At 40.7% G+C, this 26,679-nt stretch overlaps 1 protein-coding gene across 3 annotated transcripts in view; it reads right to left on the bottom strand.

The window, feature by feature from the left end:
* The window catches only part of MYLK (myosin light chain kinase), a 195,609-nt gene extending 170,075 nt beyond the window's left edge, over positions 1-25,534 (bottom strand). The window contains exons 1-2 of one of the 3 annotated variants that reach the window (XM_021526064.2): positions 25,255-25,341; positions 2,681-2,785 (exon numbers count right to left, since the gene is read on the bottom strand). In XM_021526064.2, coding sequence (XP_021381739.2) covers positions 2,681-2,708 — 28 coding nt within the window. In that variant the 5' untranslated portion in view covers positions 2,709-2,785; positions 25,255-25,341. Of the gene's footprint in view, positions 1-2,680; positions 2,927-25,254 lie in introns of those variants that run through there. The other 2 variants (XM_021526062.3, XM_021526065.2) reach the window with 2 other exon arrangements.
* Positions 25,535-26,679: the final 1,145 nt, after the last annotated feature.

The raw sequence follows: 26,679 nt of genomic DNA, 5'->3' as shown, positions 1-26,679 counted from the left end.
CAGGACAGCATTTTACAACAAGACAGCCTTTTTAGGAGGGCACAAACATTTTCTCTGCTCCCTAACGGCTTGCTTATGGTTGCATACATTTACACCACATGTGAGCTGTATTTTAATGTGCATGGCCAGCGAGGAAAGCTGTCACCTCTGCACCCTCAGAGGAGTGTGAAAGCTGGACTATGACACAAGCCACAAAAATAGGCAGTGGGCCAGATCCCAGAAAGCAAAGTAATTCTCATTCCTAAGTCCTTGCTGGTTTCCTATTGACAGCAGTGGGAAACTTCCAAGTTCCCACTCCCAGTCTGGGACAGTAGCAAAAAAAATACACTCTCTGAGCACAGCATTGCAGAGGTTAACAAACCTGCACAGCCCTGCAGCTTCACCACACTGGCTCACAGAGCACTAATGGGACACTGGCATTGATCTGGAATTCACCCATGGCAGTTACAGATTTAATCAAGCAAACTCCAGAACAGCCATATTTCAAAGGCATTTTGCCCATGTGAAATACAATTGTCTGTCACAAGCCAAGGGAGACTTACAGAACTAACAGCTTACAGTATCACTTCCTTCAAATTCACAAACATGAACCAGAGCAGCACACTTCCATCCCTTCCATGACAAAAGCAGGAAATTCCCCCCACCCATTATTCCAGAGGAGTATTTAGAACCCAAACTGACAATCAGAAAGGTTAGCTGGAGAGAAGCACGGGTCCTAATTAGGGAAGCAATAGCTAAAGCACCTGGATAACAACAGTAAATAACTTCAATAAACAGAAATGGAAAAGGCTTCCAAGATTATTAAAGCAACAGCAAGTGAAACGGAAGTGAATGTATAGATGCTACAGAAGAACTAAAACAGAATTGGGATCAGCATCTCATGAAGAAATTACTCTGATTAAATAGATAGAGCCACACTGAATGGGTAACTAAGAAATTCCTGGATGAAGTTCTGACAGAGAGGAGAGTTCTGGGACCCTTGATGTACAGGAAAGGAGTAGAGAATAAATTATAGGATGTAGTTTGATCATTAAGTGCAACATTACAAAACTATCATGTCTGTAAATGATGTCAGACAGCCAGAGACGTTGGACAGCAAGCCACAAAAATGCCCCAATGTCTCATTCTTATGCATATCATATCTCTAGTGACCATCAGTAGCATTTGCCTTGGGAAAGAACACAAAGCCAGAGTAAGCTTACAGCAATTCTTTCCCAAATACACCCTTCTGGCTTTTGGCAGTCAGCAGTTTATGGACTTAAGAAGTCAGACCATCACGTTTCATAGTCCTTGAGTTTAACCTCTATTAATTTAACCTCTTTCTGAACCCAGCTTGGCCTTCTTGACATTTTATTGTAGTGGGTTCCACATGCCTTGTATTAAAAGAAAAAAAAATTAAAAATATAAGATTATTTGTTTTAAGCTCGGTGTCTGAGTTTTATTGACTTCTCCATTCAAATTAAACAATGTCTGATTATTCCTTGTTTACTCTCTCCACATAATTTCTAGTTTTATGAAACCCTTGGCTTCCAACCAAGATTTTTTTCTCAAACTGGAGAGTCCTAGTTTACCCTCTGGTCCTATGGCTGCCATTCCATACCTAGGGGGCTTCTGCACATCTCTGCATCCTCAGTTCTAGCAAGCCTGAGTTATAGTCAGAGCTGAGGATACACGTTATGAAAATACCAGAATAATGGTTTCTGATTTATTCTGAACTTTGTTATTTGGCCATCCGGAACTGACAGTTTGAAAGAACTATCCACAGGATTGCCAAACCCCCTTGCTCTACATAAGAATTTAAATTACATGCTTCATTAACATATTGCATGCAGATTCTCAAATTCCTAGTTGTATTTATTACTAGAATACTTTCTGATAATCTGTCTAGAATTAATCCAGACACAATTCTCAGCACCACATCTCGGCAGTGCTGTACATGTAGGCAAACATTCATTCCATATCCATAAAGTCTTTCAAAGTTGGTTTGGGAATAAAACATACCATAAACTAGCCTCATATCATTCCCTAGCATTCAGAGGTATTTGACATATAGAGGGACAAAAAGCTGCCAAAAACATTCCCTCCATTTCTTGTAAGTGCATCTGTAATGAAGAGAAGCCTCAAGAAAAGTTGTGTGCTCGATTCTCACTCTTAGCACTCTTGTTTTCCCCCTTCTCCAAAAGCATGATATATGGATATAAACCAGTAGCCTCAATGCTTCACACACACACCTCCCAAGTTAGCAGAAAAGATGAAAACCATCTGTATTCTAATTTGCCTCTGTTCTAAGCAATTCCCACATATATCAATATTTCATCTAGCTTTTTTTGGCACCAACATTTTCCATATTACTTAAAAGGGTGACTACAGACAAGAGGGGAGAACATAAATATAAATCCCACACAAAGGAAAAAAAACCCACTGCTGCCAGGTTTTACAGTGGGACACTTGCTTTGCAAGATCACTCACTGCCTCTTAGGATTTTTCTCTCTTGCAATAGGACTTTCAATAATTTTCTCATTTTGAATAACCAGAACAAGCAAAATTCCTTTGGAAGTAGAAGAAAGCTTCTAATTCCTTAGTTCTTCAGTGTTAACTCAGAGAGATTGACCAGCTCTAATCCACCCCTAAAAACCCAATATACTTCAAAGGGTTCTTGGAAAAGATTGGTTTTTCTCACCCACTGAGAGCTTCCGGGTTCTGCACATGCAACAGCAGGTTCCAAAACAGCAACTGGCTCAGGAAACTTCTAAGGTAGCAAATCCGCAGGTGGAATGCTGCTTGCCTGGAGAGCAAATGAGAGAAAAATACTTCTAGAGGCTCTTGGAGGGCAGCACTATGGTTCTATCCTATGCAGCAAATCCACACACGCACTCGCTCCATCGCACAGGCAAGGGCTCTGCCGGCTCCCTGGTAACCAGCTCTCTGTTTTGTTGACCAGACTGTTGGAAATCATTAGGGAAAGAAAAGCATGACTTGGCAGTAATGCCCTGGACTCAGAATACATGACTTGTGCCACTATCAGTTTCTGTGAAAAGGGGTAACTACAGTGACCTTTGTTAAGGTACTTCATCTTCCCAGGACAGAGCTCCTCATTTTTTACTTCTAAAAGGATGGGACCTATATGTTGCTAAGTGCAAACTCCTTAGCCCAGGAGCTGTGTCTGTTGTTAGTGCTTATAAAGCAACACAAACACGTTTCTGATCTTCAGTCCTTCAGTCTTGGATCCACACTTTAAGTACCAGCAGTTACCATGGGCAACATTCACCTCCTCCTTCCTGTCCCCCTACCCCCTGTTCTCATATTCTTACCCTTCCCTTTTTAATAACACTAGCATTCACCCAAGAACAGAGGGATCTGGATTAGGACTGAAAATAAAACCACATTACATTCAAAAGGACCAGAATCTGGAGTTTAAATATCTTCCTTTTTTTCCAAGATGCAGCTTTTCAAAGGTCCCTCTCTACATGGTGTCTTAATAATATATTCTAGGTTGAATCCTGAAATTCTTTGTTGATGTGAATAAGAGAGGTAGGACAATATAATTTCCATTAACAGAAAGATTGTTTGTCACATCAGAAAAAAAAACCAAATATGAAAATATTATCAAAATATGCCATTACTTGCTGAGATCCAAAATAGTGCAGAACTGAGATGGTAGAGACAGCCTCAGAAACATTCCAATAAATGAGCTTTCCACACTTATAAACTGATACCTGGAGTTTTAAGCAACCTGGTCCTGTTGAAGGTGTCTCTGGCCCTGGCAGGGGGTTTGGAATAAGATGACTTTTAAGGGACCTTCCCACTCAAACCATTCTGACTCAATGAACTGGTGAAAAAAGTTCACCAGTTTTGTGAGATGCTGTAAAAGGTCTTTCCCTTACTCAGGGATGAGGATGAAAGAAGGAAAACAAATAAGCAGCTAACATAATGGCCGAGTCCCAGTAAATGTTAGCTGGAAAGGATCTCTACACATCCCTAACCCAAAATCTTGCTTGAAGCAGAACTACCATCAACAGAGGTGCCACATTTCTGGGCAACAAATTTCACAGCTGCACTACACTCGTAAGTTTTTATAGGAACCACTCAAGCTGCAACCTGAAGTGGACACTGCCCCTCATTTTTGCATCTGCTACTACTGAGAAAAGCTTGGGTGTTCCACAGTTGTAGTTCTCCTTCAAGTAATTGTAGGCTGTGATTTGACTGACAGCTCATTAGCAAGACTAAATATGAAATCTTCATCTCTCCATCACTAGAGTAGTATACACTTAGCAATGAAATCTCTTTGAAAAGAAAATAGTGAAATTAAAGAGTTAAATTTTCATTTTCCCACTAATTTACAGAATTTTAAATTAAATACAATAGCACAGAGTAAAATAATATATTTAATTAAAAGTAGAGTTTAGTTAAAAGTGACACTTTATTCCATGCTATTTGAAGAGAAATAACTTTTGCCCTGGTGGCTGTGGTTCACAGCCCTCAATTCCTCCCAGGAAATGTAAACTTCTTTCTCCCCTTAATGTAGGAGTGGAAAAGGGGAAGAATTTAATGAGTATTATCTGCTCTGTTGGAACGCAGAAGGGCTATGATTGAGAGGAAAAATACCCCATGGAATATGTAAAAATGGATTTCATTACAAAACATAATTATTTCCTGCAAAAATATCCATATTTAATGAATTATTTTCCAAGTTTAATGTCATCATCATAGTTTAAGTTATATATTCACTGCCATATGCCATTAAGGACGTTTGTACTAGCCTGTTTCTTTAACCAAAACAAACACAGTCTAACTAGAATAGTATGTGTAAAGTTAGTGTGTTCATGCCAAGACACTGCACTTTCACTGTTATTTGCTTTTCTTCCCTCTGCTTCTGAGTACCTTTGGGATGTCTTCATAAAGCAGCTATTGAATCAACATACATAAAGTTAGTATTTTGCAATATGCATTCAAGGTTACTTTAAAAGGTAAAATTTTGGGTCAACTAAAGGTAAAATTTTGGGTCAACTAATTTTGGGGAAAAATTTAATTCATTTACCTCATTAAAGCCAAAACTCCTCCCTAGGTAATTCTCCCTAACTCTTAAGGCCAAGAGTGCACAACATTCCCAATTCAATCTATTTGTGTTCTTGGATGAAAACAGGTTAATGACAAGATCCAGACTAGATGCAACTCCAGTGACTCCATATGGTCTCAAACACTTTAAGAATAGTTATGGTAATGATAAGCATGAGCTGATCCATCCAAAGTATCAAGCTGGTCATGTCTGAGTGAGATTTGTCTTAACCTGGCCATTCTCATAAAAATCAGCACTTCCGTACTGCCTCAGTTTTTTATGCAATGAACAAAACGTTTTTCCTACCATTTTTCTACATATATTTCTTTTGCTACATTGTTTATTCAGCCCATACTAAAAAAAGTTCAAGTCCAAGAATTTCTGCAGTTTTCGTCAAAGATAGGTTTTTCAAGAAAATGTGTCATGGTTTAGACAGACATGACTGGTATGCTTTTAATCTTAAAATTTGTTCTATACAGCTATAGCTTAGGGCATTTGTGCTTATTTGCAGAGTATGCTTAACTAAAAAAAATACACAGAATAGCAATTTTAAGAAGAAAAACTGAAGGAAGAACTTGAACAGCACAATATTGGTTACATGAAACAGTTCTTTTCTAACCAGAGCCTGACCTTCCTTTTCAAAGGGAAACACATCAATTAGGAAAACAAGGTGATACTGATGCTTAGTGAATTTTCCAGTGGGTACAGGATGATCAGGACAGTGGGAGACTCAAAACATGGAATGCACCATGTTACCCTCACAACAGCTCACTTAGATTAGTGCACCTATTTATCAAAGGAGAATAAACAAAAACATAATGGAACACGCATACTTTAATCCCACACTGGTGTAAAGTGGTGTTTGCTTCAGTAGGCAAGTAGGGGTGGAGGTGCCTATTCCTTTTCTCTAAACACTTGAATGCAATTTTTAAAAGTATGACAGTAAGTTTACAAAAGTAAAAATGTGGAGAGGGCATGCAGCAATCAGGAGATGGAAGGAAGCAGTAGTCTGTCAGGTCAATAGTTTGTCTAAGCCTTGTTTTCCCCTCACCACCTTTACCCCAAATCTAACCAACAGGGAAAAACCTCAGACAATCAACAGGAGTATCCCCACTAGCAGATGGATGTCTTCTATGGAGTTCATCTGCAATGGTATTCATGTCCCTCTGGGCCTCTGTTTGAACATTGTCACTATGGAAACAGATCTCTGATGCCCTGCACCTTATCAGGCCTTCTCTATCTAAATTCTTTTCTTGTGTTTTTAACAAAGCCATTCACTGAACCTCAACTAATCCAAGATTCTGTTAGGGATGAGGTTTTTGCTTGGTGGCTTTTTTTGCCTTCACTATGGTGTCACTTCCAAAAGGTTCTCTCTCCCACTAATGCCATCTGACAGGCTTTATTTGACTCACACCTCTTCAGTTACTGGCTCAAAAATATTATGGCTGCATTTATTGCCATACAGAGTCTACAGTTTTTATTCCCCCCTCCTGCCCCCTAGGGTACATAGTTTTTAATTAAAATCTCTCACTCATTCAACAACAACTTTTTCATTTTGGTTTTAGGTGTTTAGAATCTGCCTGCATCTACATCAGATGCGTCTGTGGGTTCTCTCTACAGCATTCCTAGGTTAGAGGTATAAAGGGTTACATCTCTGTAATACCAACAGTTTATCAGTTCCAGATGCATATGGAATCCAAAATCCTGTGTTTACAAATTCCAAGTATTAGAATACTTTTGGGGAACAGAGAATGGGAGGGAAGCTGGGAAGCGTCAATGTTACATTATGCAAATGAAAGAAGGCAAATCTGGGTTTGACCTCACTGCATCCAAATCTGGCACACAGGCAAGAACCAGAGCAATTCTTCTGCAAACCTACAAATGTTAATCCTGCAAGTGCCCCTGCAACTGAAATTCACACTATAGTTCTCTATCTAAGTAAAGAGGAGACAAGCATTATTTACCTTTTGAGCTTTTAATATGGCCCATAACTGTAATTTAAAGTGATGCTCCAAGAGCCATTTAAAGGGAATTTTCTGATGCTTTCTAGTGTGAGGAGAGATGAAGTTTTATTAGTCTGCACAAAACTTTAGTGCAGAGATGCATGGGAGTCATAAAACAATTTTATTTTATTCTTTTATTACCTTAGGTATTCTGGGCTGGCTGAGGAAGCAGAAGATAAAGCAACACAGTAGCCCAAGACGTGTTGTGGCTCTCACAGTTCCCAAAGGGACTGGAAAAACATAGAGGCAATTGCCACTAACTATGGAAATGAGCTTCAAAGCCTCCTTATGGCTTCCACTGGGACAAAGCACCTGTGTGTGTGATGATGCTTTACTAAAAGGTGAAACTGGAAGAAAGGACACGCCTGAAACTTTCCCCTTTGTAAATTTAACTCCATTATTTCTAGGCTTTAATTGAGCAAGCTCTGTGATGGAAGCAGGACAGCACAATTCACAGGCCATACTTACCTGAGCCAAGTTAATATTTCAAATGAAAATAATTTTTAGAAACCTTATAGAAAACTATAGTTGTTTTCATGTGTTGATATGCAGATGAGTATTTCTTTATTGTCTTCATAAAATACCACCTAACAGCTTTTGAGAGGTGTAAAACATGAAAAAAATCACAGTAATGAACTTTAAGTAATATTTTGTATAACTAATTTTGGTTTACTGAGGAACAAGTTTGAGGTACAGCCAAGGAGAGGACTAAACACATTGTTGATTTTCAGGAACTTAAAAGCTGAGCTATAAAGTGGGGAACTAGGAAGAATTGTGAAAATTAAATTTTTTGGCACAGCTAACTTTTCACTGGGTAAAATCAGGGCATTTTCAGGGACCATGGGCATAACATCAGTGCTCCCACCTCCTCCTGCACAGACAGCAAAGAAGCACAGTGAGAGGTCAGTGGTGCTTCTGGAGAGCAACAATTCCACACCAAAAGCTGCATCTTTGCAACTTAACTGGCTAACTTCCATGGGTACATAACCTCCAGGTTAATTTTGTTTGATAAATTAATTGATGTTTGATAATCATCCCTCTTTTGAGTTTGGGCCTCACTCTTACTAGCCACTGTTAACTGATATCAAACCACCAAAACCAAACATAAAAATACTAAAATAATTCTGAATACTGAGAGAATAGGATAACCAGAGGCATAACAGTCACAGGTGCAAAATGAACAGTGAACATACTCAGGTGAGAAACCAGAAGAACACTTCCAATGTGGCAGAGAGCAGAATCCCTCTACATAAAGAGCCCTAATTCCACCCAATTGTCAGACTGTGAAAGAGGTTGTAAGGCACAGCCATTGTAAATAAGGCTGGACAGGCCCACCTGGGTCTCATTCACTGCAAGGATAATGCAGGATTTGGATACTTCTGTGTACCACATTATCCTCTCATTATTTCGTGCAGTTCTCTCTGAAACTACTGAGAGCTGTGCTTACATTTCTGAGGGCAGATCTGGGCAATTTGCCTTTAGCCTCATACCACTGAATACACTTCCTTTTCTCCCTCCCTGCCCACAACTTGAAGAATTACACCAGGAACATAAATCTCTACTTCAGATTTCCTTGGTTTAGATGGACCAAGCCAAGACATTTCCTGCCCCCTCAAACATCTATAGCAATGAACCCAATTTATTCTCCTATGGAAGAAATTAGCCAATGACACTAATATGCATTTTCTGTCCACATTAATTCCATTTTTAAATCCAAACTAGAGCAAGGTTGCTTCTGTATTTTTCAGGCTGCTGTGGATCTTTGAAAGACAATTTAAAGTGGTGAAATGAACACTGGTTTTCCTCAAAAGCTTTCCCAAAGAAAGCTTTACTGATCCTTCCACTAGAAACTGATCACCAGGAAGTTGCCATTAATAATAGCATGGAAACATTTGGCCAGATATGCACAAGACACAAATCATACATTAGGGATTTAGCTGGCTTAGACCTATGGCAGAAGGAGTTGGCTTTCCCATGTTGTGTCTTGTATCCATAATTTCAAACTCCTATGGTGTTTTTGCTGATCTGGCTGTAAAAAGAAGCAACATAGAACTCAGAATTAAAGCTGATGAAGGACAGGTACAAACTGAATTTAAATGAAGTAGAGAAATGGAACTTAGCTAAAACCATGAGCCTCTCCTGGCTACTCTACACCCTACCAGCCTAGAGGTAGGGTGCAGAAGCCCATGTCTAAAAGAAAAACACTACTTCATGGTCTAGGAGAAAAAAATATTTGCTGATTAAGAGAAAAAACAGGGTTTGCAGCATTGTTGATGTCAGCAGTAGTAGAATCAGCTGCAAGTCCTCTTAGAATGAGAAGGCATATTGCAATAGGAACTACACTGTCTCTAAAAAAATCTCAGAGAACATTATGAGCAAGTTTGTCTCCAACATCTCAGATTTATAGCACAGCCTGGCTCAGAATCACTGCCATTTCAGAGCTTCCTCCCACCAGAACTGTTATTAAGGCCTGAAACTCTGGCCAAGGCTTTTATTCCTATAGCAGTTTATTATCTTCCTCTCTTCTGACCCTAGAAGTTCAACAGCACAATGTCCTCCCTAAGCTGAAAGCCAAAGTGTGTGCAGTAACAATTTAGAGCTACAGCATCCACCTCCATAAAGCACTTTCTGTGCAAACCACTGGGCGCATTGTGGTCTCGAAGTCATCAAAACACATCTCATTCCACCTTAATCTCTTCTAACATTAAAAGAGATCAACAGGTAAGAGAGAAGAAAATTGTGCCCTGGCAAGTCCATAGGCAGTATCAGGCATTTATGTGGAAACATTGTGAATCAGAAATGCAGTGAAGGTGGAAGAAAAAACGTTCAGGGAAATTTTTACGTATGCTATGAGGCACAAAACAAATGAACAATACTTGCTTGCACAGGCAACAGCTCTTCCAGAAAGTTAAACTGGTTTTAAAGTGAGTTAGAAATGGTAAAAAAGCACAGCTTACAAGTCCCACCAAAAATAAGCAAACTTTCAGTTTACTGAATCCGTCTCTTTTCCCTTCAGGGAAGTGAAACACTTATCTAGGACTGAGAGGACTCAAATCCAAAGGCAGATTCATTGTGACACTCCAAGTCTCCCAGCTGATTCCTCTGCCCAACAAGTCTGCACTTTATATACTGAAGTATGGAAGAAAATCTCATGTAAGAAGGAGATTAGAGGTTAATCTTTGCCTTAACAATAAAAATAAGAAGCTACTTCACATGTCAGTCTCATGGGTTAAATGGAACCAGCTGTACATGTGGCCATCCTGCACACAAAACACTGTCACTAAAAAGAAGCAATTTCTTTGTGGGTCAGAAAAGTGGGTAGGACACTGCTGTCACAAAAGGAGCAGCACATTCAGTCTGACCCACTGGATATTGTCAGTAATGCAATTTAACCCTTTCTCTTCTATATTGAGTCTGACCAGTGCTGGTTGAAGCATGAAATGCAAGAAGAAAATTCTAAGCAGTGGTGTTTTAAGAATTTTTAACAGCTGCTGCCTGCCTGCTTCATTGCTTGATCTCAATTCTCTGAATTAAATCCTGTGAAATCCAGTATTTGCCCCAAGAAACACGGCTGGGATTATCCCTAAGATTTCACATGCACAGGATACATGCAGCTCCAAAAGACAGCTCCCTGCTGACTGAAGGAGGAGCAGGTATTACAGGGCTCTTAAGTCTCTGCAAGCAATATAGATATCATATCCTTTTCCTGTATTACTCTATAGACTCCAATAAATCTACAGAATTCAGCTTACCACAAGACTACTGTTTTTCAGACCAGCTGACCCAATGACTGGTATTTATTTGCTGAGACAAGCTCCATTAAAATAAAAAGTAAAAAATCCACACTCTTCCTCCTCATCACCACAAAGTTGACATCTTGTTGCCAATCTGCCTGCCAGGAAGCCGTCTGGAAATAATATCAATACCACAATCTATAGGCATCCCTCCAATGCATTAATCAGGTCATTAGAGTTCAATACTGACAGCATCTTTAGGAACTGGAAAGGATAAAGCTGTGGTAATAAGGAACAGTGAAGATGAATCCCCAGGGCCTAGTTAGATCTTCCCCTCCTTTTTTCTTTAAAAAGCATATAGCATTAGCATTTTGTTCCCCAGTGTTTGGTTTAAATTTACCATTCTGGAGAACTTCGAAGCTCGAGCAAGGCCTCTGAGTTTGATGCACAAACACATAATGGAAAATGTCTTCCACCTCACTCCTGTCCTTAAAAGGACACTGAAAAAGTCTGGAGATAATTAAATGGAGCATGACAATGATTTGGAGACTGGGAAAAATAGATTTAGAAAATACAAACATATACATATATGCATATTATAGCCAAAATCCATACAAAGTTCAGTTCAAGAGGAGTACAAGCTTTCTTATCACATAGAGCAGTGCCTTCAGAGGAAACCCACCAGTACCAGATGCTAAAATTATCTCAGAGACATACCAAAACCCAGGGGCTGGAAACTGAAGCTGCAGAAATCTAAAGCTGAAAATGCTTTTCTTCTACAATATGAGGAAAGCAAACAACTCAGGAGGAAAAAATAGTAATACAAAAAAAAAAAAGATGTTACGTGAGATTCTGGTCTCCTTTCTCAAATGAGAAAAAAATCTCCACATGACTTTCTGAGAGATCTGTTTTAACAACACCATTGATTATGGTACAAGATGAATTAAATGACACACACTTTTGAAAAGCAGCAGAGTAAAAGCAGAAGCACAGTAAATCCTGAGATTAAAGTAACAAATATATCACAAATATCCAGTTTTATCAGTTCAGTACAGTTCCTCATTAGAAAAATTATATATATATCTATCTGCCTACCTATCTGTAGATATATCACTGCACTAGAAGTAAGCAGCTGTTCACCATCTTGGACAAAACTCTTTAGAGGCAGTGACAAGGCTTTCTGCAGTATTTGCACAGTAAGCTGGTATAACATAGCTCCCAGTTAATTGCTGCACTATGGAACTCCAGCATACAAAAGGGAGCAGTCAAACCTTGTTCTGAGTTAACCAGAGCTATTCAAAATAACAGTATCAAATTCTGATACTGGACCTAAACTCAGGTTTTGTTTTCACAACTTGAGATTCAATATTTGTGAGACAGTTCAAAACTTTTAATTTATCTAGTAAGCTTTTGTTGTTGTTGTTGTTGTAACTTTGCAGAGTAGTTTTCCTACAAACCACATTCAGTTGATCTCATTTGAAGAAGAAAGAAAGTAACTGTCATCTGGAAGGGGCAAGGTACAGGGAATCCATGTAATAAGTAAAAAGGGTTAATTTTTCAGGCTACAAACTCCCAAAAGTTGCTAGTAGTAGCTTCATGTCTGTTTTATGAGCACCTCAAAGTCTCCTTGATCAGCACACAGAGTAGAACAGACATGGATAATAAGTAGTCAGATTTGAAAGAAATTATTATTTTGGCTTGCCACTTAACTAAGTACATGTTTCTGAGCTAATTAATCCAGTTGAACCAACAGAACTAATATTAAATTTCAAGTATGGAAGAAAAAGAATTGTACAGTGGAGATTCATAGTGAATTAGGCTAAAAAATTCACCCCCAAAAAATTCTCTTGTGAGCTCCAGAAATTCTGTATGTCAAGCATGAAGTTTAAAGGAAAGAGCTTAAATATTTGATAATACCTAAACACTCTCATTGGTCCATTTACATTTCTAAGCAACTTTTTGGTTTTTTTGTTTGTTTGGTTTTGGTACATTAAGCTAAATGTAGGCTAAACCTGCATTAAAGGTAATGCAAGTATGTTCACTCACATGTTTTATTCAGTAACCTCCTAAAGTGATTTTAGTTAGACTAAGACAACTTTGCATTCAGACATAAAAACAGAAGATTCATCTTTCTTTTCTTTTTTCAGGCTTTAGAGAAGTCAAACTCCTTTCTCTCTGGTACTCCTTTGTAAAGAGTTTTGAAACCTAGTGATTAAAGTATTAAGGACTATGCATTTGACCACACCACTCATGAAACATTCTAGTAGAGATCCTGCAAATAATCCAAATTAAGGAATGCATCATGAAGTTAAAATATTATTTGAAAGCAATGAACTATTATCCTGCTGAAATTATTGATACCTAAAGATCACACAAGTGAAGTCTGGCTGCAGTAGCTATATAAACCTACCAATCCAACAGCAAAGTAGAAGATGGTCTCTAGATGACAATGAAAATCCTTCTGAAGCCTAGCAGTGAGAACAATGCCACAGCTAAAGCCCTCCACAGAAGTCAAGGACCACAAAAGATCCTGACAGCCACAGAAATTTCACTTGATAAGAAATCACTCAAGAGAATGGGTTAGTCAGATACAGCACTGTAAAAAGTCTTCTGTATCATGAAGATCAGTAAGATCAGTTCCTCTCCATGAAAGACAACTGTTTCAGTTAATATAATTTCCCTTGCATGTGTCACAATGAAATGATGAGGCACAGGTTTTCACCACAGATGTTATTTCAGTCAGCTTTGATGAAGAAATTGCTCTGGACAATTTCACTTTTTTTTTTTTTTTTTCCAGTAACTATAGAAATATAGAACTCTGCTTCATTATTTAGCTCATCATGGGATGGGGAACTCCTGCAATTCATCAGTAAAGTCATCACCCAAAGACAGCATATACATTTCCAAGAACTTTCTGGTCCTGGAAGAAATGTAGTAGGCTTGAGTCCAAAAGTTTCAATAAAGCATAGACACATAGCTAGATTTGAAGCAAGATTTGTCCAGCACTCACGGGTTAAGTAAAAGCTCAAACAGATGAACTCTGCAAATTTAGGTGTTTCCATTTACAGAATGCAAGGCATTCTGCAATTAGCAGGGGACAAGGTGTGACTGACTTAGTGGTAAATAGAAAAATTAAAAAAACACAGACACTTTAATCCTGTGGTCAGGGCAAAGAGAAGACAGTACCTACATTTACTCACCTACCTAGTTTTTTGATTAATATTAGCTTCAACTAGCCAAGCACTATTAATCAGCAATAATTTGTTTGCATATTCTGTTTCAATGCTGGATTGCATCTGTACAAGCAGCCCTTCAAAGTGCAACTGTAGAGAGTAAACACCTGTACTTCTCCTTCAAATGTGTACACATGCTTTATGGAATAAGGAAAACCCTCCAGTAATTGCACAGGAATGAATATAAACACACTTGAGCTCTTGTAAACATATCCACAGAGACTTCTCATATAACCACAGACTGCTCTCCTTCAGGTTTTCTTTAATGTCTGCAGAACTGGAAAAGCAAGGCTATCTTCCTGTTGGATGTTTCAAGGGCATAGGTTTTGAATTTTATATATAATTTAGTTCAGGATTTCAGGAGTGAAAAGTTTTCATCACCACTGAACATACTGTATGCATGCAAAAGGTAATAACATATCCAGCTCCATTAGCACCACACAGATTCATACAGTTTGTGCCCTTCAGTTTTGATAGATGGCTTCCACAGAGTATTGCAATACTAACAGCTGCTAGTACACCATGAGGATGTTTAGAAATATTCAGTACTAGCCCCCGTGCAAAAGAAAGGGATGATATAATACAATTTTTCTAGATCCATATACAGCTCTCCAGTAGAAAAGAAACTTCTAAGTACAGGGACCATCCAAACCAGGGAAAACTATAAAGACTGCTTGTTAAGTACGACAAAGAACAGCTCTGATGTAAGGATCACCAAACAAAACCTATGTACAGTTATTTAATTTTAAGAAAGGGAATCATTTAAGGATGTGAAAAAAAGAAAAAAACACAGACATTCAAAAGGAGCACTTCAAAAAGCAGGAAGACTCAGGGAGAGTTAGGAGAGTATTGCAGGGCATAGGTCAGCTCTTAGAAAATGGATTGCTTAAGTAAAGACAGGGGAGCCCATAAAACATGGCAAGTAAAATGTAAGCAGGAAATTAAAAAGGCTAAAAGACAATCCAAAAATTGCCTGCAAACAAAGATCACTGTGCTAGTAAACAGCTCTTGAAATACATCAAGGACAGGAAACCAGCTAGGAAAAGCAGTCCAGCTGCTGGATGACAAAGGTGTATAAAGCACAGATGGGGATGATACAGTTGTAGCAGAGAATCTCAGTGAATTCTTTACATCAGCCTTTACTGATGAAATCTTTGGCGAGATTTCCACATCCAGTGCACCCTCTGTTGCAAATCTGGTAGAGGAACCAGACCAATCTGAAGTAAAATCAGGAAATACCAGACCAAACAAGGAAGCTAGATGTTAATAAAGCACTGAGACAAAACAATTTTCACACAAGTTCTGAAGAAAATCAAATAATTATTTAAGGACCACTAGCCAAGGTATGCAAGCCAGAGCTACAGAGAGTCTCTGTGCTTGAGAATCACAGATCCTGCCTGCATAACTTCCAGCTGCAGGAAGGGCTGTGTAGGGAACCTGGAAACCACAATCTGGCAAGTCTGAATTCATTGAAGGAGGAGAGTGAACATTAGAAAGAGTAGTGCTTCACAGGCTTTTTAAGATGGAGAGGAATCAGCAATGCAATTATTGGGATCAGTGCTGGGACTGTGCTACTCAGCATGTTTATCAATAACAAAATTAAATGATTGAGGAAAATGTTGGCAAGTAGGCTTTAGTGTAGTAGTTCCTCAAGGCAATATCAATTCTAAATATTCCTACTTGGAGTCCGAGCCATCCTTGCCAGTTCTCTGAAGCCCTTGGCTCAGTGTTTAATAGCAGTCAAAAAAAGCCAGCAACATCATTGGAATCCTCAGAAAAAGAGGAAGGCAGGACACTTCTGCCACTCCTCACAGCCTGAGCACTCCCACAGTACTTTAGTACTGTGATCTGCTCTCCACACACCAAGGAGGACATTACCAACTTGTCAAAAAGGGCAACCAGATGGAAACAGATACTAAAGAGGCTGGGGGTCCTCAGCTCAGAAATAAGGCATATGCAGTGGATATGACCAGGTATAACAAAAAACCCATGAGCTACTAAATGCCCAACAGTTGTTTGTCCAACCCTACAAAATAAGAACAAGGCAGTACTCACTGCAACCAACTCATTTAAATAGAAAAGACATTTGATCCAGCAGGTTACAAGCTTCTGGAATTTGCTGTCACGCAACACTCTGAAGGCAAAGGATGTTCATGGGTTCAAAAAGGGATTAAACAAACACTAGTCAACAGGTCCATAAATAGACACTTAAATGACTAAACAGGTACATATCCTCTAACATCCTTAACAGAAGATCTGTGGAAACTGGAGATGCCTGGAGAGAAATGGATCTCAAGAAACAGCTGTTGGAGGTTCTCCTGTTAACTTGTCAGACACAATACTGAGCTAACCGGAAGACTGAGGCATTTCTAAAGTTATTCATTTTTTAGGTCAACTTAACGTTGCACATATCACACTACTTCCTGAGGATAAGCAATGTTCCCAACAAAAGAGCAAGGTGATAGAAACAAACATATTCCTTACCCTTCATGACAGGGGTGAGAATGGGACAGGAACAACTAGGACACAACCAGCAAAGAAAATTAAATGAAATAATTTAGACCCGTTACAGGTACCAGAACTTCTCTTAGAACACCCTTCCCCTGAAAACACCTTAACACCTGTAGACACAGTACAGTAAGTAATTATTTTACCCACGCAATTTAATTTTTAATTCATCAAGCTTTCATTTTAGAAGCATTTTTTAAATTAATACCATCTTTGAAGGCAGTAAGTTATTTAAAGCTCTAAAAATGCAATCAACAAGGCTGTATTTCCTGTCTTGTAAGTGAAATATAAGCTTGGAAAAAACAACAACAAAAAAAAAACCACCTCACAAGAAATGTAATTACAGCAAGTTTGTTTTCAAGACAATAAATCCTTTGTTTTGATGTTCAATTTATTTCATTATCTTGTTATTCATACAGTTTAAAAAATATTTCAGTTTCTAAATCAAAAAAATTTAAATATTTATAGATAAATATTTAAAGGGAAAAAATTTCTATGCTACACAGATAAACTAGCCAAGTTTGACAAAGTTCTCTTGTTCCTGTCCATGACACCATCTGTCTCAAAACCTTACACTTGTAAGGAAACCAGCTAGAAAGGAACTAGCACTGGAAAGCTCAGCACAGAAATCACAACAGGCATGAACAGACATGAAACATCACGCATTTTTCTTCTCTGCAATTTAGTGAGTAGGCTTGTTACTACAGTCCCCTACTCGGATATCAATAGCCACACATTACTAATACAATATACCTGTATTATAGGTGATTATGCATATAACAAACCCACAGGATCCTACAGTGCTTATAAACTGATGAGCAAGTTCAAAGAAGGTTACCTCAGTTGTCCAGCAAAATACATTATAATATAAAATCAATGTAGCAACAAGTGCTAAAACTTATTTACACATTTATGCTTACTTTCGCCCTCTGAAACAAAGCAAAAAGTAATAAAGCATTTGCAGTTAGAGGATCCTACATTAAGTTTAAGGTCAATAGTACACATGGAGAATGAAACAAGGCCCACACTATTTTACCTGGAGAACTCTCTGAGCATGTCCAGCTGTCCTTGCTCGACATGCTCAGATAGTCCTTAACTTTTGTAAGTTAAGGACTTTTGCAAGTCCTTTAACTTTTGTAACCTCATTTTCTAGCTGTCACTGTGGTCCAGTCAGGAAGTGAGCCCCCACTTCTGCTCAGGCTGACCAGGGCCACATCAATATCCACAGCTATAGCTTGGAAATACCTTGGAAAAGGAATATAACTGAGCTCTGTACCAGGGAAGAACTAAACAGATTGAATGGGAACTCAACACTTTATTGTCATCTGAATTGAACTTGATAAAGGCACAGTTTCAGGTAAAGTGAAGGAGTAATGCTTCTGCTGACTGAGTTTAGAAGCATTTTAAGAAAACACCCATGAAACTGACTTTTACTCTGCACAGGATGGGATTATTCGATCAATAAGTACTGGCCATGTTTAGGCTGACTTACACACAACCTCAGCATTCCCCATCGGGTGCAGCACGGCCTTGGTCCCGCGGGCCGGGGCTGAGGGAAATGGCAGTGGGTGCTTCGAAGCCGGCATGCAGCACCACCCCTGCCTCCTCACCGTGAGGGGATTCCCTCCTGGATACCCACTGCCATCCCACAGACACACCTTCAGGCACATCCCTGAGCAGGGCTGAGGGAGGGAATGCAAATCCTGCCCCTCCCTTGGGAATGCTGCAGCTCAAAACTTCCCAAACCCATGGCCTCTTCCATTCAAATGTGCTCGCTCTACTCACAGGCACAGACACTTTCACAGCAACATGAAAAGCTGCTGTACTGCAAAGGAACAGGAAAATGAGTAGGAAGAAGAAAGGGAAATGTAGGAGAAAATAAAACAAACCTTCTTTCACCACTCCCCTGTCTGTGAGAAAGAGGCAGCCAGAATGCACAGACTCACAAGCCAAGATCTCTTCTTAAAAAACCTGCAGGATACATGCTCAGATATTTGCCTGCCTCTTTATATAGAGTTCAGTTAGCACTAAATGCCTTCAGCTGGTTTCAAGTTACAGCCAGGAGAAGTAGTACCATAAAATTCCTCATAGCCACCCAAACCATTACTCTTGTATTTTCTTCCATGTGGGGTCATCACTCCCCCTTTGGAAAGCTTAGAGGTATGATTCCACGGCAGGCCTCTTCAGAGAGGGCCTGACAATGCTGTATTATGAGGCTTGTTGTAACATCCTTTCAAAATTCTTAAGGTCCAGTGGTTTAGAGAAGAGGGTCTTTTGTGTCTGCTGTCAGTTCCAGGAAGCTCCTGTCACTGGCATGGAGACTGCATATGGAAAAGAGCTGCTAAATAGACCAGTTAAAAGAATATAGGCCCAGTTTTGCTCCCACGTCACCGAAAACCATGAATGCTGCAGCTCTGCTGAGGTCAGAGGAACTGCACTGCTGTGATGCTGGGGGGGGACACCAGCTCTTGTTTCCAAGCCAGGGCTCCCTCTGCGATGCTCTCTCAGGCTCTGCCCAAGATACACCCCGAGGTCGCCAGGACCACAGTGTCAGCTCTGAACCAGCAGCAGCAGCCAGGGCTCCCCAGCCTAGCCCTCACCAGCTCTGCTGCAAACTGACACTGCACACAACAGAAGAGGTTTCTCACCTCCAAAACCAGGCTGGACTTGAACTAGTGATGCATCAGTAACGCTTTCAGACACGCAGCACCGACTTACTATCTTCTTCACCAAAGGAAAGGAAAGCTTATGATCCTAAAAGTCCTGAGGTAAATAACCTAAATAAAACAGGACATTCTTGACCAATTTCTCTTTCCTGCGTATTTTAAACACAGCTTGCTTGTTGCTTTTGGTTTGTAACTTTCCTTTTGATACAATCAACAGTGTAAGAACATAGTGTATGTCTGACCTGGACTTTGTGAGTGCTTCTTACACAACATGCCAGCACATACTTTATTCTTTTCACCCAGTCAGACTTAATCCTTGTCCAGGAGGGATGGTCAGTGTTTTGGTTCTTAGGTTTTTTTTTTTTTAATTCTTTTTTTAAATGACATTGATTCCAATTACATGACATAAAACATGTGAACGAAAAAATCCTTTACTTCAGTATTTAACAAACTGCTTACACTATTATAAAGAATTAATGGAATTATATGTGTCTTCCATCAGGAGACAAGCAACTTCTTAATAGTCAACACTGCCAAAAATATTAAGTAACTACATGCATTTTATAATGGGGTATTAAAGCAGACATCCTGGCTACTATTTGCACTGCACACTCACATAGTAAGCTAAATCGTGACTGTTATTTAGAAGATGTGGAAAATCTCACAGCCCTATCTCACCTTGTTTGCCTATTGTTTTGCACCGGAAATGTTCATCAGTTTATAGAATTTAGAGAAAGCAACATCACCTTGAAATCAAGTGCAACAATGCCCTGCTCGGAATACAGAGCTGGGAGCTCTAGCTCCTCTGGTCCATGCTGCCTGCAAAACAAAGCTCTTAGAGGCCTCTGCAGCAAACAGGAAACTTGCAGTACTTCCAGACAGATAAGAAAAGCTAAAACTGGGATCCTTTCATTATTTGGAGTATCTCAGAGTGCCTGTGTCATACTGGGTACCACTGTGTCTCTCAAATCCTCTTTGTAAGAGCATTTGCAGCTTGGTCCTTGGTCTCCCCATTATTCACTCATCCTTTAACATTTTGCTGAGGTTAACAATCAGTATAGTGATTTTTGCTGCTTAGCAGTGGTTCCCACTGAAAGCTGGATTACATTGGTTTAAACAGTATATAAAAGGCCTCCGGGTGAAACTGCAGGCTTGGTGAACAGATTATCCTTCACTACACAGTTCCAATGTCCTTTTTGGGTACATTTCTTTTGTTCAGCTATCATCCTGCCACTCTGCAAAGACCTCCAATCACAGAATTGCTGAAGAATAACAGGGAAAAAAAAAAAAAAAAAGCAGTAAAATACTAACTCAGAATAATGATTTTAACCTGCTGTGCAATAATTAGAAATTAACTGCAGTGAGTGTGTAAAACAGCACATGCCATCACTCACTTTCCTCAGCCAGGATGTCTGTGGACTCTCAACAGTTTATCACATTGCACAAGAAGAAGTAGGAAGTGATACACGAGAGTGGCAAATAGAGCAAGCAATTTCTTCTCCCACAGGTTAGATCTTCTACTTTCACACAGAATGTGTGGTCTGTCTGAAACCTTTTCTGATGAAGAAAATAACTGAAAACATCCCTCTGTGACAATTCTGCATCCTGTGACACACTGGCTGCAGCACAAGCCCTAAAAATGCCTTTGAGACCATGGAACCTATGCATACAAACCAGTACTTCAGTCTGAAGAATTAATATGCTGTCAGCTGGTCGTGTTTTTGGCAAGTGAGTGAATTTAATCCAATTACAGCAAAGGTGATGAGGTCAAGCTGACTCCCAGTAAAGAATCACCAGAAAGACTATCCTCAAAACAGAAGACACTACAGCTTTCTAGACATGCTGTAGTGAAGTTTAGCAATGCTCAGACTTGTTATAACAAAGGTAAGTGCCAAGAAATTGCTTCGTGCCAGCAAACAGAAGAGGAAAGGGATTCAGCAAGAACACACTTTGTAAAGCACACTGTAATCCTAAGCACTTAATTGCCTTTGGCAAGAACTGCATCCCATTGCTCTCTCAGAAGTCATTTTATCTGCAACTTGATGCTCACAGCTACAGGGATGAATGGAGTGGGGGAGGAGAAGGAGCTGGGGGAGCTAGTGAGAGAACTACAGTTACCAGTCTGTCTTTGATGAACTACCAAAGCAGAATATAAAAATTACTGGTATGTGCAAAGCCTGATCTGCATATCCGGTGACTCTCAGAGAACAAAATGAAACCAACTCTCCTCCAGGCCCTTTAAATCACCTTCAGAGGCAGACAAATTTGTTGTAGAGCTACACACCTGTGTTTGTACTTTAGCATTTACATATGTCTAGCCTCACTTTCAGTCATCCTCATGAGCCCATATAGGTCAGTGTGAATTTGGAGGTGTAGCCAAAGTTTGTTTCTTTTCCCTGCTTATAATGCAGCATTCACAAATATTTTACAATATGTTAACCCAAACTCATTGTTCTCATATAAATGGAAGACTTAAAAGTAAATAATGCACCAAAGCTCTTTAATTAAATAAGGAGTTTGGGGGAGGAGTTTCTGCAGACCCTTTTAAATCTTAAAGCCTGCCAACTGGATGAACAAAAGGTAGATTAGGCTCACATGATAAATCCCAGCAAACCTGAAAAGCCTTTGTTAATAAGTCACTAAGGGAATTTTTCCCCTAGAATTTCTGCTCACCAGAAGTGAGAGTTAAGATTATTCAAGCAGGTTTGGTTTCCAGCAGCATTAAATGCGTATATGCCTCATGGAGCTCTAATCTCCTCATTTCTATAGAGCTCAATTCTCCTTTCATTCCTACTAAAGCAACACCAGTTATTCCTAGCTTTTATAGAAGGAGCAGCTGCTGAAAGTTCAGAGGCAAAAAAAGTTTATGAAATTACTTAAGATTCCCACGAAAACTAAATTGCTATTCTATATCAGCTTTAATAGCAACAACAGGAATATAATGTATTTTCATTTCACTTTGGCATTTCTTTCATGTAGCAGGTTGCTAATGAGCCTTTTAAGTTTCCATTCATAAGTTAGTGTTCAGTAGCTTGTTCACAGAGCCAAATGACATGTTAGTCTGGTAATTAGTTTACTCTTCTGTCTGTAGAGAGGCTTAATGAAAACATTATTAGAGACAGACCTTGCTCTAGCACACTCCATAGACTCTCTTTTCTTATTGCTCAGAAAAGACACAGATTTCAGCAAAACCCACACTGTAAAAGACACAGATTTAAGTAAAATACAGACAATGTGGATGACATTTAAAGCTGTGTTAATTAAAAAAAAAAAACCTCCAGAGTCCATCCTACCTGGAACCACCTGGCTTCACTGATGAATCCTTTTCAGCACTATAGATTAATCATATCTTCTCTGCATCCAGTGCCAATGTAGCCCTAATGTACATCATTGAAGCATTCCCATCAGTGGGATGAAGGCAGCTGTACAAAACTTGCTAAGATCCTGTTTTGCGTAGTGGATGCCACAGGAAAAGTTTGAAAAGTCTACTGCAACAGGTGCAGCAAGGTGTTTCTAGAGCCATGAGAGAAAGGATCACCTAACCTTCCATGGGAGGTCATAAAAAAACCAGAGTAATTTAGCATCAAAGAGAGAAGAGTGTGTAATCAGCAAAGGGAAGGAAAAAATTACCTTCCTTACTCCTAACTCATACCTGTGGAATAAAGTTTGGAAAAGCTATTGAGTACAGCTCTAAACACAGTGAAAGCAAACCACCACAGCATGTTTTATTATGTACTTGACAAGTTTATGAATGAAAGGAGATGAGTCTGTCTGCAAAACCAGGATCACTTCCAGCCCATGCTCAGACCTGCATTCAAACTACCCAGAAGAGTCCAACAACCACAGCCTGTGGCTACCAGTCCTCCAGAGTGTAACCAGAAACTTCAGCCATCTCCTTACATGGCTCTCAAATAGAGCTTCTGAGCACATTTTCTGGATTTAAACATCCAGAGCTTTAAGGCACAGCATTTGGAGCAGTCCTGAACTCTATTTACATCTGCATTTTGTTTTAGGAGGGTTCTGAAAGTAATTTGTAGCTGTTGGTTTATAGTGTTTCTAAGTACAGTGTATTTGGCCTGCGTAAGGATATTGGTATGGATTTTGATTGACTGTAAAAATCGGATCATCGCCCAGAGGAAGTCCTAATGAACTTAAAGGGGGAGCCAAGGAGAACAGAGAACACAAAACAGACCAAAAACTGGTGAAAAATGATGCGTCTCTTACATTTACCCTAAGCCAATGGCAATATGTAATCTCAGTTTATTTCAGACTTTATAAATTCCCTTTCAGCATTATACAAGGAAACCAACAGAACTTCACTGAATTATTTCTTTCATTCTCCTTTGCACCATGCAGCAGGGCAACTAAAGACATGGACACATGCTTGCAACAGCAGAGTATCTGATTTATAACTTTCTTTGCAGTAGATCTTTTAAGACTTCCCTACAAGACCAATAAAAATGGGGTCAGTGCCATTAATTGGTGTGAGCCTCCCACGTTTGTATAAAATTCTAGTTGCAATGTTTGTTAAACCAGGCATTTCCTTTCTGCTCATGTCCATCTAAAAAGGTTAAATGCCAGTAACAGGTCACACACCAGCATAGGACATCCTGCCTATCATTCTAGTGCCTGGTCCTCTGGTAGCAAACATTCTCCTATTACAACCAACAAAATCACCCCTGTTACTTTTGGAGTTAAAATACTTTTCCTGTAGCATCCATTTGTAAAAGGCCAAGGATGGGTGTAACATTGTTATCATGTGCACTTTGTTACAACCTAGAGCACAGGGTGACCAGCTACAGAAAGAATAGTATCACTTGACGAAACAGAAAATAATGGATATGTGCCAGATGAAAATTAACTATTCGGTTATTAGTAAATATAATTTTGGTTTAAAAACAGAAGGCTCCTAAAATGCACTCCTAGAACCTAGTTCCAGAAACATCTCAGCAAACACAGAGTTGCACAGGAAGACACATATCATATTCTGCAAATAATAATGCAAGTCATTAGCAGAATAAAATAAAACAAAGATGTGCACAGGAAGTAGCAGGAGAAAGATAGCAGTTCTCTTAGGGATTTAAAATTAGAGAGAAATTACTATTTCTCTTTCAGCTCCGCTGACAGAAATGGCATTCCAGCACTCCACAAAGAGGTAGCATAATTTTGTAGAGTCTTAGTGGGGAAAACACCTTCTGCACGTCATGTAACTCCACACTTACACCTCCTTCCCCTCCAAATGCTTGGAAACCTCTTAGAAGAAGGGTGTAGAATCAGGTATTTGCACTTATCCTCTCATCCATTCCCTTTGCAGGGAGAATAATGCATCCTTTGAAACACTTTTGATTCCACTTACTGACTCTAGGAATATTCCTCTGGATTTACTCTGCAGAAGACAAGACTACAGCAAAAAGTATCTTTAAAGTGTAAGAAGAGGGAAGGATCCCCTGTCTTTTTATCCCTGGTCTCCAGCCCCTGCTACTCTGCCATGCCACTCCTTTCCAGCCTGAGTGCAGGGAGCAGTGCCAGGCCAGAGTCCAGATGTGCACACACAGGAAAGAGGATTAAAAGGCAAAGAATCCCCAAAAACATATTGCTCCATAGCGTGAAGGCAGCCTGCAGAGAAGTGATTTTGCCACCTCTGCCAAGTTAATGATTTTAAACATTCATCTCCTTCCCCCATCCTCATGCAGGATGTTTAAGTAGTGTCACCAGGATTTATCCTTCTCTGAGACTAAGCATGTTGTGCAACATGATACAAATTACTTTAAGAACAGCAGAAGTTCTCAAAGTTAAAATAAAAGTTCCAGTACATACATTTTGTTTGAAACACAGAAACATTAAAGATGTAGATGTGTAGCGAAGGAATGTTGCTACATGTGCCTCCACATATGCATCTCTATATTTGAAAGGCTCAGGAGGCCAAGAGAGAGCCAAAGAGATTATCCTTACAGCCGAGCCTATAAATGCTTCATCTTAGAAATCCTTTGCTACCTGCCAGCAGAGAACAATAAAACTGTAAAAAATCATACATAAAAGATGACAAGTACTTACTACCAGGTTTGCTTGCTCTGGGATTAACGCACTCCGGGAGGGGAGCCGTGGGTGAACCCTCCTCCCTGCCGGAGCCCAGCTGACGCTGTCGCCGGGGAAGGGACGGGAGCTGGGCTGAGAGACCCGCAGGAATCCCGCGGCTCCGGTGCTCCAAGCCCGGCATGTGCCCGCAGCCCGCGCCGCTGGCTGGCTCGCTGCAGCGCCGCTACCTCGTCTCTCCGGAGAAGCAGGTTTCCCTCTTCTTCTCCTCCTCCTTCTCCGCCTCCTTCACCTCCCCCCGCGGAGGATGCCGCGGTACCCCCCACCCGCGCCCGCCCACGGGCTTCCCCCCGCGCCCCGGGGCGCAGCCGGCAGGGAGAGCCCCGCGGCCGCGGGAGCGCTGCCGGAGCCGCCTCGCCCCGAGCTGCCCAGCCCTGGATCTGCGGCTCCAGCCCACCTGCCCTCGGCCGGGCCGGGCCGGGCCGGGCCGGGCTGGGCCGGGCTGCAGCGGGGGAAGCGCGGAGCCCGCGGGGGAAGCGGTGCCCAGCGGCGATAGCGCCTGCGGTGGGCGCGGCTGCCCTTCGCTCCTTCCCGGCGGAGCTCGCTCGGCAGCGGACGGGGGTCCAGGGGGAACCCCGGGCGCGCCAGGGCCGGCAAAAGGCCCGGAGCCCAGCCCAGCCCAGCCCAGCCCAGCTGCTGTGGAGCCCGGCTCGCCCAGGAGGGGCGGTTGCGGATGCCGGGTGTCCAGACCTGGCTGCGGGTGTATGCGGATTGTGTAGGGACGCACATGGGTGCCATATGAGCTGTGCACTGCAGAGCTGTGGGGATGTGGGGGTTACAGACCTTGTATCTATGGGGTGCATGTATGGGAAGTGTAGAGGAGTGTGCTTATGGGTTTGCATGGGATGGGAATGAAATACATATGGGTGATCTGTGCGTGTGTTTTGGAGGCTTTTGAATGGCTTGCATATAGGGGAGAACACGAGGATGTATGTGAAGGTTTGCACGGCACTGGGATAGGATGCCCTAGGATGTCTAGGATGCATGTGGGTATGATTGTTGAGTGTAAGGATGTGTATGGAGCTGCAGCCCTGCCATGCAGTGCCTCAATGCCAGCTACAGGGCATTCTCTCAGGCACACGGGGACCTCAGGGCTGCCCTGCCTCCTCCACCCCCATGGGCCTGCCTAGGGCCCATGCTCTGGCACATCTGCCTAGGGACATCCAAATCTGGGGCAAGGGATTTATTTTAATAAACCATTTACAGTTAATTGTGTTAAGTGCTAAAGTAGTATAAAGGAAGAGCAAATACGAGATGGGGACAAATTGAATCCTCTTCAACAATAAGACCTTAGACCTGCTGTTTTATAATGTGGGGCTGGACACCCTGAAGAGGAAAGATAGTGTAATCACATACATTGCAAACTTAAAGCCTTTTTACTCTAAT

The sequence above is a fragment of the Lonchura striata genome, chromosome 8, assembly GCF_046129695.1.
Source record: "Lonchura striata isolate bLonStr1 chromosome 8, bLonStr1.mat, whole genome shotgun sequence".
NCBI classification, from domain to species: Eukaryota; Metazoa; Chordata; class Aves; order Passeriformes; family Estrildidae; genus Lonchura; species Lonchura striata.
Note: the sequence above shows the minus strand (reverse complement) of the source record. Positions and strands in the feature narration are given on the sequence as shown.